General features: G+C 51.1%; 1 protein-coding gene and 1 long non-coding RNA gene across 29 annotated transcripts in view; one reads left to right on the forward strand and one right to left on the reverse strand.

Moving 5' to 3' along the window:
* Positions 1 to 13,832, reverse strand: part of PGAP2 (post-GPI attachment to proteins 2) — a 29,815-nt gene that overhangs the window by 8,057 nt on the left and 7,926 nt on the right. For 4 of the 28 annotated variants that reach the window (XR_013403308.1, XM_077961219.1, XM_077961212.1 and 1 more), the window contains exons 2-3: positions 10,760 to 10,820; positions 7,672 to 7,846 (exon numbers count right to left, since the gene is read on the reverse strand). Coding sequence is in view for 26 of the 28 variants with exons in the window: in XM_077961219.1 (XP_077817345.1) it covers positions 7,672 to 7,836 (165 nt within the window). In the remaining 2 variants the exon portion in view is untranslated. 28 annotated transcript variants of the gene reach the window in all.
* On the forward strand, positions 1,212 to 4,272 carry LOC144334340 (uncharacterized). Its single transcript, XR_013404084.1, has 2 exons — positions 1,212 to 3,065; positions 4,242 to 4,272. It is a non-coding gene; the product is annotated as an uncharacterized LOC144334340 (long non-coding RNA).

A 13,832-nucleotide genomic window follows, 5' to 3' on the forward strand; every position in this document is an offset into this window, starting at 1 on the left:
TGATTCTGGGAGACAGAAGTCCATCCAGGTTTCTGGCTGGCAGATCCTGTGTGGACACAGATTGTGGGGCCCGGGGCTGCCAGTCGGAAAAACAAAGCTTGAGGATCCAGATCAGAGCTGAGGATGGATCCTCCAAGGTCAGTCCCTGAGTCTGGGCCAAAGCTACTTGTTACATCTCCCATCTTCTGGTCTCACTTTACCTCCTCAGTCCTGGCTTCCTTTCCAATCTGTCTCCTTCCTCTCATGATCTCTCCTGCCCACTCCAAACCCTTCCCTTCCCCCATCACCTCCCTCTAACCCCCCACTCCCTTGCACTGTTATTGTTTTTTGTTTTTTTGGCACAATCTCGGCTCACTGCAACCTCCGCCTCCAGGGTTCAAGCAATTCTCTTGCCTCAAGCCTCCTGAGTAGCTGGGATTACAGGCACACATCACCATGCCCAGCTAATTTTTTTGTATTTTTTTAGTAGAGACAGGGTTTCACCATGTTGGCCACACTGGTCTCAAACTCCTGACCTCAGGTGATCCTCCTGCCTTGGCCTCCCAAAGTGCTGGGATTATAGGCATGAGCCACGGTGTAGAGCCTGCTGTTTTTTTTTTATTTTGTTTCGTTTTTGAGACAGGGTTTTACTGCTGTCACCCAGGCTGGACTGTAATGGCGTGATCTCAGCTCACTGAAACATCCACTTCCCAGCCTCAAGCAATTCTCCTGCCTTAGCCTCCCAAGTAGCTGGGACTACAGGGGCATGCCAGGGCACCCAGCTAATTTTTTTGCATTTTTTTATACAGATGGGGTTTCACCATGTTGCCCAGGCTGGTCTCGAACTGAACTCAAGCGATCCACTGGCTTCGCCCTCCCAAGGTGCTGAGATTACAGGTGTGAGCCACTGCGCCCAGCATCTCCCTTGTATTTCTATCATCATCTTCCAACTCAGGGAGGACTGTGATTCTATTCTGTCTGAGTCTCCCCCCATGAATTCTCTCTGACTCTGACTTACCTACCCTTCCCCATCCCCTTGTCCTTTTCCCTCTCTCTGACCCTCCACTTGCTCTCCACTATCTAATTCTACCCTAACTGCCACCTCCTGACCTGGTCCTGACCCAGGGGCTGGGGAGCTGGCACTCACCCCACAGTCAGTGGCCACTGTGTACTCAAAGTGGAACACCAGGGACCAGATGATGCAGAAGAAGAAGCCGAACACAGGAAAAGTGATGACCCACCAGACCATGGCCGTGAAGCGAAGCCGGAACAAGGTCCCATCGGGGTCCAAAGGCTGGGAGGCCGCAGAGAACATCCTGTAGGGCGTGGCCTAAGCAGCACGAGGGATACAACTTGGGGCCTGGTGGGATACCTGGGCCTAGGAAAGTGGGGCCTTTTCCAGAGATGGCTCCTTAGAGTATAAGGAAAAGCCAGAGCAGAAAGGGTAGAAAAGGCCTAAGGGAAAAAGGAAGACAGTGCAGAGGAGAAGAAACAGAGGGAGATGGGACAGGAGCAGCAGAGACAGGCAGGGTCAGAGCTTAGGAATCCCCTTGGCACCCTGATACTCTAGGTCCACCTCTTGAAGAGCCTACAGAAGAGAGGCTCCCGGTGGCTTGGACAGGGAGCTCTGGTGGCCCACTTCACTCTCACAACCCTCATAGCCACTCAGGAGAAGGGTCAGAGGTAGAAAGGTTATTATTCCCATTCCACAGAAGGGGAGACTGAGGCCCAGAACTATGCCAGGATCAAACACCAGGATTAAGGCCTCTTGCCACCTGACAGCTTCAGGTTCTAAGTCAAGACTTCTTTCAGGCCAGCTAACAAACGGCCGTTGGCTCAGAAAGGCCAAAGCCCTCCTACTGACCCTGTCTGACCACATTCCTGCTCCTTACCCAAGTTCAACTAGGAACAGAGGGAGTGCCCCAGAACCTATTTCAATGGGGACACAGGCTGCCAGCCATCCCACCCCCAGGCTCTGAATGATCCAAGCCTCAGGCCAGTGGTACCCTGAACCTAAAATACCAGGTCCCTGTGGAGGCCCAGACCTACATCTCCTCCCTATCTGAGGAGACACAATGTCACCCAATCCAAGATTTGGGGGAATCTGAGGGTCATGGAAACCTTCTCTGCTGAGCTTCAGCCTGAAGTCCTGGGCCAGACCCAGGAGGCCTCTGTCCAGATCAGACCCAGACCCAGGGAACTGAGCTTCTTCCAATCCCTTCCCCCTCCTGGTAGACAACTCCCCCTCACAACTCCACTGCCCAACCACTTTGACCCCTCAAGCTGGGCTTCCCTCTGGATCAAGCTGGGGCAGACGGAGATGGCTTAATATTAAAAGGCCTAGGACCCTATCTCCCCTTGGGACTCATACTTCCCTCCACTAAGGAGACCCAGGAATGGGGTCGGGGTGGGGGCCTCACGAAGCAACACTCACACTCGGTGCTGAAGAATCTGGGTCTTGGGTTGAAGGTTGTAGCCAGACTGGGACTATTCTAAGACTGGAGGGTCCCACCCCCTGTTCCTCAGGGCCTGCCCTCCCGCCCACAGTACTCAATTCTCCACGCCTGCCCAGGCACACATCCTTCCCAGGATCAACAAGCATATGTCATAAATCCTAGAACACTGTGCAAAGGTAAGATGTGATAGTGGCTGAGGTCAGCTGGCAGTAGCTTCTTTGCCAGTGATGGGGGCAGGGACCTTTCCGAGAGTTATGTCCAGGGATGCAGGCAGGTTTCCAATAAGGTAAAGAGAGAAAGCAAAGAGGGATCTGGCCCTTTTCTGTTAGAGCAGGACTGAGAAGGCCTGTTGGGCCTCACTGGAGAAATGGCTAAATCCTATGATAATAGAAGCAGGATACAAAAGAGATCTCGACAAGCCTAAATATGAGATAGAAATGTTCAGCCTGCACCTGTGCAGAAACAGCTAATGGCAGCTCAGACTGCATCAACAGAGGTCTAACAGAAAGGAATAAGAATGAATAGTCCTGAGGCTGGGCGCGGTGGCTCAAGCCTGTAATCCCGGCACTTTGGGAGGCCGAGACGGGCGGATCACAAGGTCAGGAGATCGAGACCATCCTGGCTAACCCGGTGAAACCCCGTCTCTACTAAAAAATACAAAAAAAACTAGCCGGACGAGGTGGCGGGCGCCTGTAGTCTCAACTACTCGGGAGGCTGAGGCAGGAGAATGGCGTAAACCCGGGAGGTGGAGCTTGCAGTGAGCTGAGATCCGGCCACTGCACTCCAGCCTGGGCGACAGAGCGAGACTCTGTCTCAAAAAAAAAAAAAAAAAAAGAATTAATAGTCCTGCTTTTGTCTCTACTGCCCAGGCCACCTAGAGTCCTACACCCAAATCAAGGCCCGGCAGAGAATAGTGACGAACTGGGTCAAGCTCAAGGGTACATTCAGGATAGGGAAGAGCCTAGAAACCATGTCCTGGGAAGGTTGCCTGAAGGAACTGGATTGCCTGAGCTCAGGAGTTCAAGACCAGCCTGGGTAACACAGTGAAACCCTGTCTCTACTAAAATACAAAAAGTTAGCCAGGCATGGTGGCATGCACTTGTAATCCCAGCTACTCGGGAGCCTGAAACAGGAGAATCTCTTGAACCTGGGAGGAGAAGGTTGCAGTGAGCCGAGATCGCGCCATTGCACTCCAGCCTGGGTGACAGAGCAAGACTCCGTCTGGAGAAAAAAAAAAAAAAAGAAGATAGACTCGAGGCCCCTCATTACTGTCTTCTTGTCTCTGCAGGGCTGACCTGAAGCCATGAGGAGAGAATAGTTCTACAGCTATCAAAGAAGAGCCAGGGCCAAGGCAGAGACTCACGGGAAAGTAGGTACATACTCACTATAAGTAAAAGCCTCAGCCTGGCCAAGATAGTGAAACCCCGTCTTTACTAAAAATACAAAAAATGAGCCAGGTGTGGTGGTGCATACCTGTAATCTCAGCTACTCTGGAGGCTGAGGCATAAGAATGGTTTGAACCCAGGAGGCAGAGGTTGCAGTGAGCTGAGATCGTGCCACTGCACTCCAGCCTGGGCAACAGAGCAAGACCCTGCCTCAAAAAAAAAAAAAAAGAAAGAAAGAAAGAAAGAAAGAAAGAAAGAAAGAAAGAAAGAAAGAAAGAAAGAAAGAAAGAAAGAAAGAAAGAAAGAAAGAAAAAGCTTGGGCTAGGCACAGTGGCTCAAGCCTGTAATCCTAGCACTCTGGAAGGCTGAGGCAGGAGGATCACTTGAGCTCAGGAGTTCAAGACCAGCCTGGGCAACATAGTGAGACCCTATCTCTATTTAAAAAAAGAAAGGGCCGGGCGCGGTGGCTCAAGCCTGTAATCCCAGCACTTTGGGAGGCCGAGACGGGCGGATCACGACGTCAGGAGTTCGAGACCATCCTGGCTAACACGGTGAAACCCCGTCTCTACTAAAAAATACAAAAAACTAGCCGGGCGAGGTGGTGGGCGCCTGTAGTCCCAGCTACTCGGGAGGCTGAGGCAGGAGAATGGCGTAAAAACCCGGGAGGCGGAGCTTGCAATGAGCTGAGATCCGGCCACTGCATTCCAGCCTGGGCGACACAGCAAGACTCCGTCTCAAAAAAAAAAAAAAAAAAAAAAAAGAGGCTGAGCACAGTGGCTCGCGCCTTTAATCCTAGCACTTTGGGAGGCCAAGGCAGGTGGATCACCTGAGGTCAGGAGTTTGAGACCAGCCTGGCCAACATGGTGAAACCCCATCAATACCAAAAATACAAAAATAGCCAGGTGTGGTGGCGGGTGCCTGTAATCCCAGCTACTCGGGAGGCTGAGACAGGAGAATCACTTGAACCCAAGAGGCGGAGGCTGCAGTGAGCCAAAATCATGCCACTGCACTCAAGCCTGGGCAACAGGGTGAGACTCTGTCTCAGTAAAAAAAAAAAAAAAAAAAGAAAAGAAAAGAAAAGAAAAAGGCTAATTATTAGTTATTAAGCTTCCTTAGAACAGGCTACCTGGGGAGGAAGGAAGCTCCCCATCACTGGGGATCTGTGAGCAGAGGCAAAGTAATCAATTATAGATATGATGGACTAGCTTGCTTCTTTTATTCCTAGGGCTGGCCATTTCTGAGATACTCTGAGTAGGAAATGCAGAGCAAATATAAAAATTCCAAGGTGGAACCAACACCCTAGTCTCAGGGAGTGGGGACAACATACCCTCAGGGTCACAGACCTAGTACTGCTCCAGAGGGACCAAGTACTCCAGCAACTATCTATGTCTTAATTCCCTAACTGGTATACCAAGAACAGGTAATAGGCATGCAAGGTATGCAGTAACCTAGCTAATAAACCAAGGCTATTGATGCCATTAGCCCTTGGAGTCAGCCACAAGGGGCAGAGCAAACAGCCTAGACTGTTTAACTCCATATGCCATACAAATACTATAATTTTGCTTGGACTATGATTGACTTATACCATCCCTTCCTTTCCCCAGGGCACTGGGCTAGAGAGTCCTAATCATTTATTCAACCAACACTTTCTGGCCAGGCACAGTGGCTCATGCCTATAATCTCAGTGCTTTGGGAGGATTGCTGGAGGTCAGTAGTTCAAGACCAGCCTGGGCAACAGTGTGAGACCCCATCTCCACACACATACACAAAAATTAGCTGGGCATGGTTGTGCATACCTATTGTTCTAGCTACTCAGGAGGCTGAGGCAGGAGGATTACTTGTGCCCTGGTGGTTGAGGCTGCAGTGAGCTATGATCATGCCACTGCACTCCAGCCTAGGCAACATGGCGAGACCCCATCTCCACAATTTTTTTTTTAATTAAGCTGGGTGTGGTGGCTCACACCTGTAGTCCTAGCTACTCAGGAGGCTGAGGTTAGGAAGACTGCTTGATCCCAGGAGTTTGAGGCTGCAGTGAGCTATGATATGCCACTGCACTCTGGCCTGGGCGACAGAATGAGACCCTGCCTCTAAAACAAACAAAAAAAAACCCCAAATACTTTCTCACTCAAATGCAGTGCCCACCCTCAAGGAGATTCCCATCTGGTGGGGAAGACAGATACAAATATTATGTGATAGATAACACAGGGAACTGTGGGCACCCAGAGGAGACAGTGATTAAGTTAGCCACAAGTAGGATAGGGAAGACATTTTAGAGCTAGCTGGGCAGGGTTTTGCAGGATGATCAGGAGTGGCTAGCGTAACAGGAACATCTGATGCATTATCTGAGATAAGCACTAGGTCAGGAAAGGGTAATCCTTCCCTTCAGATTACCTGTTCGCCCTTTTCTTTCAGTTCTTTCTAATAGCTCCCAGCCCCGGGTCTCATCAGATTGGGTGTCCATACCTCAACACCCATGTCTACCCACTGACAAATCAGGAGGAGCAGAAACTCCAGTCACATAAAAAAAAGAAGTGAGGTTCCACCCCATACTCGCAGCTAGACCACACTGCTAATCCTAGTCATTTCTCTGAAGCAGATGCTCTTTACATGAAGGGGAGATCCAGCTGGCTGGGGCCTTCAGAACTCTGAGGGACCCCAAAGATGCATATGCAGAACCTGCCTCTCCCTAGGCTAAGTTCATTTCCTGCCCTGCCTTCCAACCTGACAGTCTCTTCCGCCTCCTCCTTCTTCTGCTCCTCACACTTCATCATCCTCCCTAAACTACCTTCCCATCCTTCCTTACCTAGAGCTCTACACTAGACCTGGGAAGGAGCAGGACAGGAATTATCAACCCTATTTTATTTTTTGGAGATGGGAGTCTCACTGTCACCAGGCTGAAGTACAGTCAGACAACCATAGCTCGCTGCAGCCTCAGACTTCTAGGCTCAAGCAATCCTCCCACCTCAGGCTCCCAAGGAGCTAGGACTACAGGTGCACACCCCCATGCCCAGCTAATCCATTATATTTCAGACATGAGGAAACTGAGGCTGGGTCTCTGTCTCAGGTAATAAAGAGTCAGTAAATGAATTACGAGTATAACAGAGTTTGACACATGTCCCACCCCATTTACTTTGATATCCTAGAGAAAGTAGTCTTACATCTTTCTTCCCGGCCCAGCGCCCCATATCCCTGTCCAGAGGGTACACAGACATCTATGGAACCTTAGAGGCCATGGGACTCACCCCAAGACACATACACATTTACATAATCAGATCTCCATACAGACAGGCACAGATATAGTCTCTCTCACATACAACCCACTCAAACAGTCATGACCCTCACAATCACACACACGTATACTGAATTACATTCCTACAGACAGGCAGAAGCCCATAGTGGTACATTAAGAGGCCCAAAATACTCGCTAGCCCAATCCTGTTCTCTCTCCACTTCTCAGAAAACCCTGGGGTTCCAGAATCTGCTCTTCTATGAAGTAAGGATTTGATTCTAGGTCTGCCCTCTGGACAGGGATATGGGGCGTGGGGCAGGAAGAAAGATGTGAGACTCCTTTCTCTAGGATATCAAAGTAAATGGGGTGGGACATGTGTCAAACTCTGTTATAATTCATTTACTGACTCTATATTACACTTCAGTGACTCCAGCCTCCAGAACCTCACAGAAGGCGGAGGGAGACTAACCCTTGAGATTTCAATTTGCAGGCAGCCCCCCAGCAGCCCCATATGTTTGATGGGCCCCAACGGAGAGCTGGCTAATCTTGTTAAAAGATATTCAAGATCTAAAGAAGATCCAGATCGGCCTGAATATGAGGTATCAGTGTCCCCATGCCCTACCCCACAGTGTGTGGCCGTTGTCTCCTTGAAGTGGAAGAGCAGGGACCAGAGGATGCAGAAGAGGAAGGCGACAAGTGGACAGCAGACTGTGACCAGGGCCACCACGGTGAAGCGGAGCCGTACCAGGGTCCCATCCCGATCCAGTGGCAGTGGGACCTGGTACATCTTGTCAGACCTGGGGATGGAGTGGCATGCTGTCAGGGCCCCAGGCAGCAAGGCTGGGACTCAGTGATGAAGTCAGCCCTTGTGCTCAGTCCTAAAATTAGCTGTGTGCCATGGGGTGGGGAGTATGAGAAGGAAGTTGCCTAAACTTGGATAGCTCCTGCCCTGGATGAGGAAGACTGACTCAGAATTGAAAGACAACATTCCACCTCAATTTCAGCGGGAAGACAATGAACCAAATCTGTGCTAGGATAAAGCTTGAATGGATTGGGAGAGCTTCTCCTCACTCCTCTCTGCCTAGCTTGACAGGCCTAGGACTAGAGAAGTTGCTTTAAGTGTCTCTACTTATTTCAAGAACCAACCCTAAAACCTACCAGTGGATGGAATGGCCCATCTCCTCCCCCAGGCCTTTGAGCCTCAGGCCCAGCCTCCAGGCTTCAAGGCCTCTCATCAGCTCTCATTGCTTCCCCACTGGCCCAGGGCCCTCCCGCACCTTCAGTCCCTTCCCAGGCTCTGTGTGCTCTGTGTGCCTGCACCGCAGTCCACAGCGGCAGGGATTCCATGGAAGCGGACAGAACCCCGAGCCCTCTGCTTGTCCCAACCTGCTCTCTCACGTGCCCCGAGAATGAAAGGCTTTGCAGAATCAGGTCTGGTGCTAGCCTGGGCTTGCTGTTTGCTGGAGAGAGCTGCTTGGTCAGCTTCTGGAGGCTCCCCAGTGCCCAGGGGGCTGTCCACACCACCCTCCTGTGAACAGATGAGGGTTCCTGGGGACTGTGATTTCCCCCTTAGATAAGGGTAGCTAAGGTCAGGAACTATAACAAATAAGTGTATACCAACAATCCTAGCTCAGCTCCCCACAGTGTACAGAAGGGAAAGTTGGGGCAGGAATCTTCTCAGGATCACATAACAGATACATGTGGGACCCACAAAGAGTTACACACTGCAACTCTGGCCTTCCTTGACCCCTTCCTCTCTGGGTCTGAGCTTGAGACAGAAAGGTCAGGTTAGGACTGGAGTGAGAGAGGCAGAAGAGGCGCCTGTTCACAGGAGGAAAAAAAGGAAAAACCAAATTCTACATAGATGAGGCAGTTAGCCCTATTCCCACTGTAAAGATAGAGAAACCAAGATACTCAGAGAGAGAGAAAGGTTCTTCCTCAAAGCCCTATGCTGAGTTGGAGAGAAGCCATCCCTGGAACGCTGGCTGCTTGTTGCCAAGCTAGGGCTGGCTCCAGACACATAACGAATATACCCTTCTGGGCTCAAAGGCCTTGTCAAATCAAGTCCCAACTCTTCCGGGCCCCACCCACAAGACTCTCCCTTTAGTCCCACCCTCAAAAAGAACCTTGATCTCAGTTAGGTTGGCATCCTAGCATTACAGAACGAGCCAGGTGGCTACGCCTCCACATCCTCACCCATTTTCCCCCAGCTGCCAGGCCTGATCAGGCAGCCTGCTCCAATTGCTCAAGTTCCTATCTCCCTTTTAGGAGCATCAGGGATCTCCCCAGGGAGCTGGAAGTGGCTCTGGTGACCCTCCCAGAAAAAAAAAAAAAAAAAAAAAAAAAAAATTCCCTGGATCATCCCTAAATGGACTCTGAGTCCCTTAAGGCCCTAGATGGGGAACATCTTCCTCACTCAGCCCAAAACTAGACTCTGAAGTTGCAGTAGCACTAGTCTTCCCTCCCAACATCCATCCCTGAAGCTTGCAGCTCTAGATCTCTGAGGAACCACTAGGATTCCCAAATTGAAAACTAGATCTTCAGGGAATGAAGAGGCACTGCCCAAATCAGGAGTTGATGAGGAGGTTCAAGGGACAGTCCATTCCAATTCTTGGAGGTATGCCTGGCCTCCCATTTAGCTGTGTGACCTTTGGCAAGCCACTTAACCACTCTAGATCTGTTTCCACAGTTCGGCAACATGGGAATCACAGGGTTTAGATTACCTCTAAGGTCCTTCAACTTGGTCATTCTACTCCACACCTCACGGTGGAGCTGAAGGGCAATTGTTCAGTCTGCAGACAGCTCTACATTCCTCACAGGTACTACTTAGCTGAAAATCGCTTTCTTTGGAGCTACCTCAGCTCCAAAGTCCCTAGAGATGTTCTCAGCCTGGAGTCTGAACCCACATTTACTGAGTGCCTACGGAATACTAGGCTCCCTGCTCTGTACTTGATACACATTGTCTCTTTTAATCCTCACCATAATTCTATGAGGTAGGTGCTACAGCCTGTATATTTCCATTTTACAGATGAGGAAACTGAGGCTCAGGGAGGTTCAAAACACTCAAGGCCAAGGCTAATAAATGGCAGAGCTGCCATTCAAAACTAGTCTATGGGGTTCCAACCCTGGGGCCCCATCCTCCCCACCTAGGGCTCCTGACCAGGAGGCCCCGTGGAATAAAGAAGGGAAAGCTCAACCCCTGCACACCCGGCCCCATGCTGGGGAGGGAGAAGAAGGGGGCCAGCTCGGCAAGTCCAGACAGCAGCAGTTCCTGGGAAACAGAGTGTGTGCGATAGCAGGGCAGGCACCAGGACTCCCAGAGCGTGGGGCCCGGCCCTGCAGAGGCCGGACCGCGCGGCCAAGCTCCCCTGAGTGGGGCTGCCCGGCAGCCCAGCACACCCATGCCCATACTCACCCACGCGGTGGTGGCCAGATTGCCGGCGGAACCCTGGGGCCCGGGCGGCCCGGGGTCGGGGGCTGACTCTGCGGGCTGGTCAGAGCGCGAACGGCGGGGGCGGGGCCGGCGCTCTCGGGGCGGAACTTAGAGAGGAAACTGCGCCTAGATCCTCCGGTGGCTCCTCCCCGCTTCTGGAGACCCCGACCCGTGGCTCTGCCCCTCAATCTGGTGTATCCTCAAACTATGCTTTATAGCCCGGGACTGCCCCCATTAATTTCGGCTGCGTGCGGGCAGCCGTAAGAGCTCTGGATACCTGAGTTTAGCATGTTAGATAAGCCACCTTGTCGCCTTACCGCTCAGCTGCGTTCCATCACCTGTTGAAAGAACACAAAATTAATTCAACAGGGGCCGGATTTCTTTCTCATCCGCCCGTCTCTCCTGCCCCGCACCTCCATTCTAACCGAATAATCCAGCCTCGCCCTTCTGAAACATTAAGCCAGTTTCCTCCCAGCCTTAGCGCCCCTCCCCCAAACTTTGCTCGCCAGGATGGTTGGGGACATTTCAGCAATGGTCATAGCACCTTTGCAGGCAATGAGAGCCGGTAAGGCACATCCCAGAAAGTCTGGCCTAGTGCTGTTCCCGCCTTTGTTCAGGAGAGGGCGCCCTGTCCTGTGTACAGCGCAGAAAGAGGATCTCCGGCCACCAGCCTTAGGTCTCTCCACAATGAGAGGACTGATCCCCAAAAACCAACTGCCAGAGTTCCCTCCCTACCCTGACCATGACTGACCCATAAAAGAACTTGAGGGGGACCCCTGGCTCCCTTTGCAAAGACCATCTACCCCAACGGGAAAGGAGGGTGAAGAGACCAAGCATCTCTCCTGCAAGGGCACGGGGGTAGTCAGAGCATCTGCAGCGGGTGGAGGACCTCTAAGCTAGTCACAGCTAACATCGCACTTTTCCACTTAAATCCTTAGCAATAACACATTCTGAGCACGCAGTATGTCCCAGGCACTCTTACTTTTTATGTTATCTCATTTATTTAATCCTCATAAAACCCCTGTGAGGGCCGGGTGGCTCACGCCTGTAATCCCAGCACTTTAGGAGGCCGAGGCGGGCGGATCACCTAGGGTCAGGGGTTTGACACCAGCCTGGCCAACATGGCGAAACCCCGTCTCTACTGAAAATACAAAAATTAGCCGGGCGCGGTGGCGGGCGCCTGTAATCCCAGCTACTTGGGAGGGTGAGGCAGGAGAATCGCTTGAACCTGAACCCGGGAGGCGGAGGTTGCAGGGAGCCGAGATCGCGCCACTGCACTCAAGCCTGGGCGACAAGAGCGAAACTCCGTCTAAAACAACAACAACAACAACAAAAAACAAACCTGTGAAAATAGATACGATCTCGGCTCACCGCATCCTCCGCCTCCAGGGTTCAAGCGATTCTCCTGCCTCAGCCTCCCGAGTAGCTGGGATTACAGGCGCCTGCTACCGCGCCCGGCTAATTTTTGTAGTTTTTAGTAGAGATGGGGTTTTGCCTTCTTGGCCAGGCTGGTGACCTGACCTCGTGATCTGCCCCCACCTCGGCTTCCGAGTGTTGGAATTACAGGCGTTAGCCACCGTGCCTGGTCTTGTCTTTTTCTTTTTTTTTTTTTTTGAGACAGAGTCTCACTCTGTCACCCAGGCTGGAGTGCAGTGCCACAATCTCGGCTCACTGCAACCTCCACCTCCCGGGTTCAAGCGATTCTCCTATCTCAGCCTCCCAGGTAGCTGGGACTACAGGCGGCACCACCATGCCCAGCTAATTTTTGTACTTTTAGTAGACACGGGGTTTCACCACATTGGTCAGACTGGTCACAAATTCCTGACCTCAGGTGATCCACCCGCCTTGGCCTCCCAAAGTGCTGGGATTACAGGTGAGGGCCCCCGCCGGTAGATACGATTTAATATCCTCATTTTACCAATGGAAAACAGGGAAACCAAGTTACCTACTTACACAGCTAATAAATGCTAGAACCAGGACTCAAGTCTGGTACCTGAGATAATTCCCATAATCCACTATATGCTGTTAATGCCACTTAGCATTTGGTGGTTAATTTGCCAGAGCTCTTTTTCGTGCGTTCACTTTGGTTCATTCACCCAGCCTAGGCCCTCTCTTTGACAGGCCTCATGTGGAGCAATGCTGGAGGACCCAGAGATACCTCAGACACTCTGAGGGGCTCTGAAGTCTGGAGAGAGTGCACACTCAGAGTGTCTTATTCTAAAAACTACTTTTCTTGATTTTGAATTCTCCCCTATCCTGTTCTTTAAGGTGCCAGGACAAATGGACTAGTAAAACTTTACAAAAAGAACCACCTCCCTCCAATTTTGGCAACTAGATTCAGGTTTTCTGCCTTGGGGTTTCACGTCATCCTCTTCCTCTAGCTCCAACCAGGGGTGTCTGCTCCCGGCCATTGTTCCCTTTCTTGACACCTTGTCTGTTCTCTTGGCCCTAAGTACCATTCCCTGAGCTGGGTCCCCTTTTCCTGCCTCTAGACTACCCCCAATGCCCAAACCTTGAGGTGCTCTAATTTAGATTAATTCTTTAATTTTCTGGTGATTTGGGAAAGATGGGCAATTCACCATACAGCCCTGAGCCTCTGTTTCCTTGTCTTTAAAATGATTTTATTTATTTAAAACAAGCTCTTGCCGCGCACAGTGGCTCAGGCCTGTAATCCCAGCATTTTGGGAGGCCAAGGTGGGTGGATCACAAGGTCAAGAGATTGAGTCCATCCTGGCCAACATGATGAAACCCTGTCTCTACTAAAAATATAAAAATTAGCTGGACGTGGTGGTGTGTGCCTGTAGTCCCAGCTACTCGGGAGGCTGAGGCAGGAGAATCACCTGAACCCAGGAGACAGAGGTTACAGTGAGCCGAGATCGCACCGCTGCGACAGAGCAAGACTGTGTCTCAAAAAAAAAAAAGGTCTCACTGTCTTCACTGTCTTGTCTAGGCTGTTCTTGAACTCATAGGCTCAAGCGATCCTCCTTCCTTGGCCTCCCAAAGTATTACAGGCATAAGCCACTGTGCCCAGCCTGTAAAACTGATTTAGGAATATCCACACTGGGTGTGGTGGTTTACAGCAATTTAGGAGACCAAGGCAGGAGGATCACTTGAGCCCAGGAATTCAAGACCAGCCTAGGCAACATGGTGAATCCGTCTCTACCAAAAGATACAAAAAATTAGCCGCGTGTGGTGGCACATACTTGTACTCCCAGCTACTCAGGAAACTGAGGTGGGAGGATTGCTTGAACTCTGGAGACAGAGGTTGCAGTCAACTGAGATCATACCACTCCACAATAGCCTGAGTGACAGAGCAAGACCCTGTCTCAAAAAAAAAAAAAAAAAAAAAG

This window comes from Macaca mulatta, chromosome 14 (assembly GCF_049350105.2).
Source record: "Macaca mulatta isolate MMU2019108-1 chromosome 14, T2T-MMU8v2.0, whole genome shotgun sequence".
Taxonomy (NCBI): Eukaryota; Metazoa; Chordata; class Mammalia; order Primates; family Cercopithecidae; genus Macaca; species Macaca mulatta.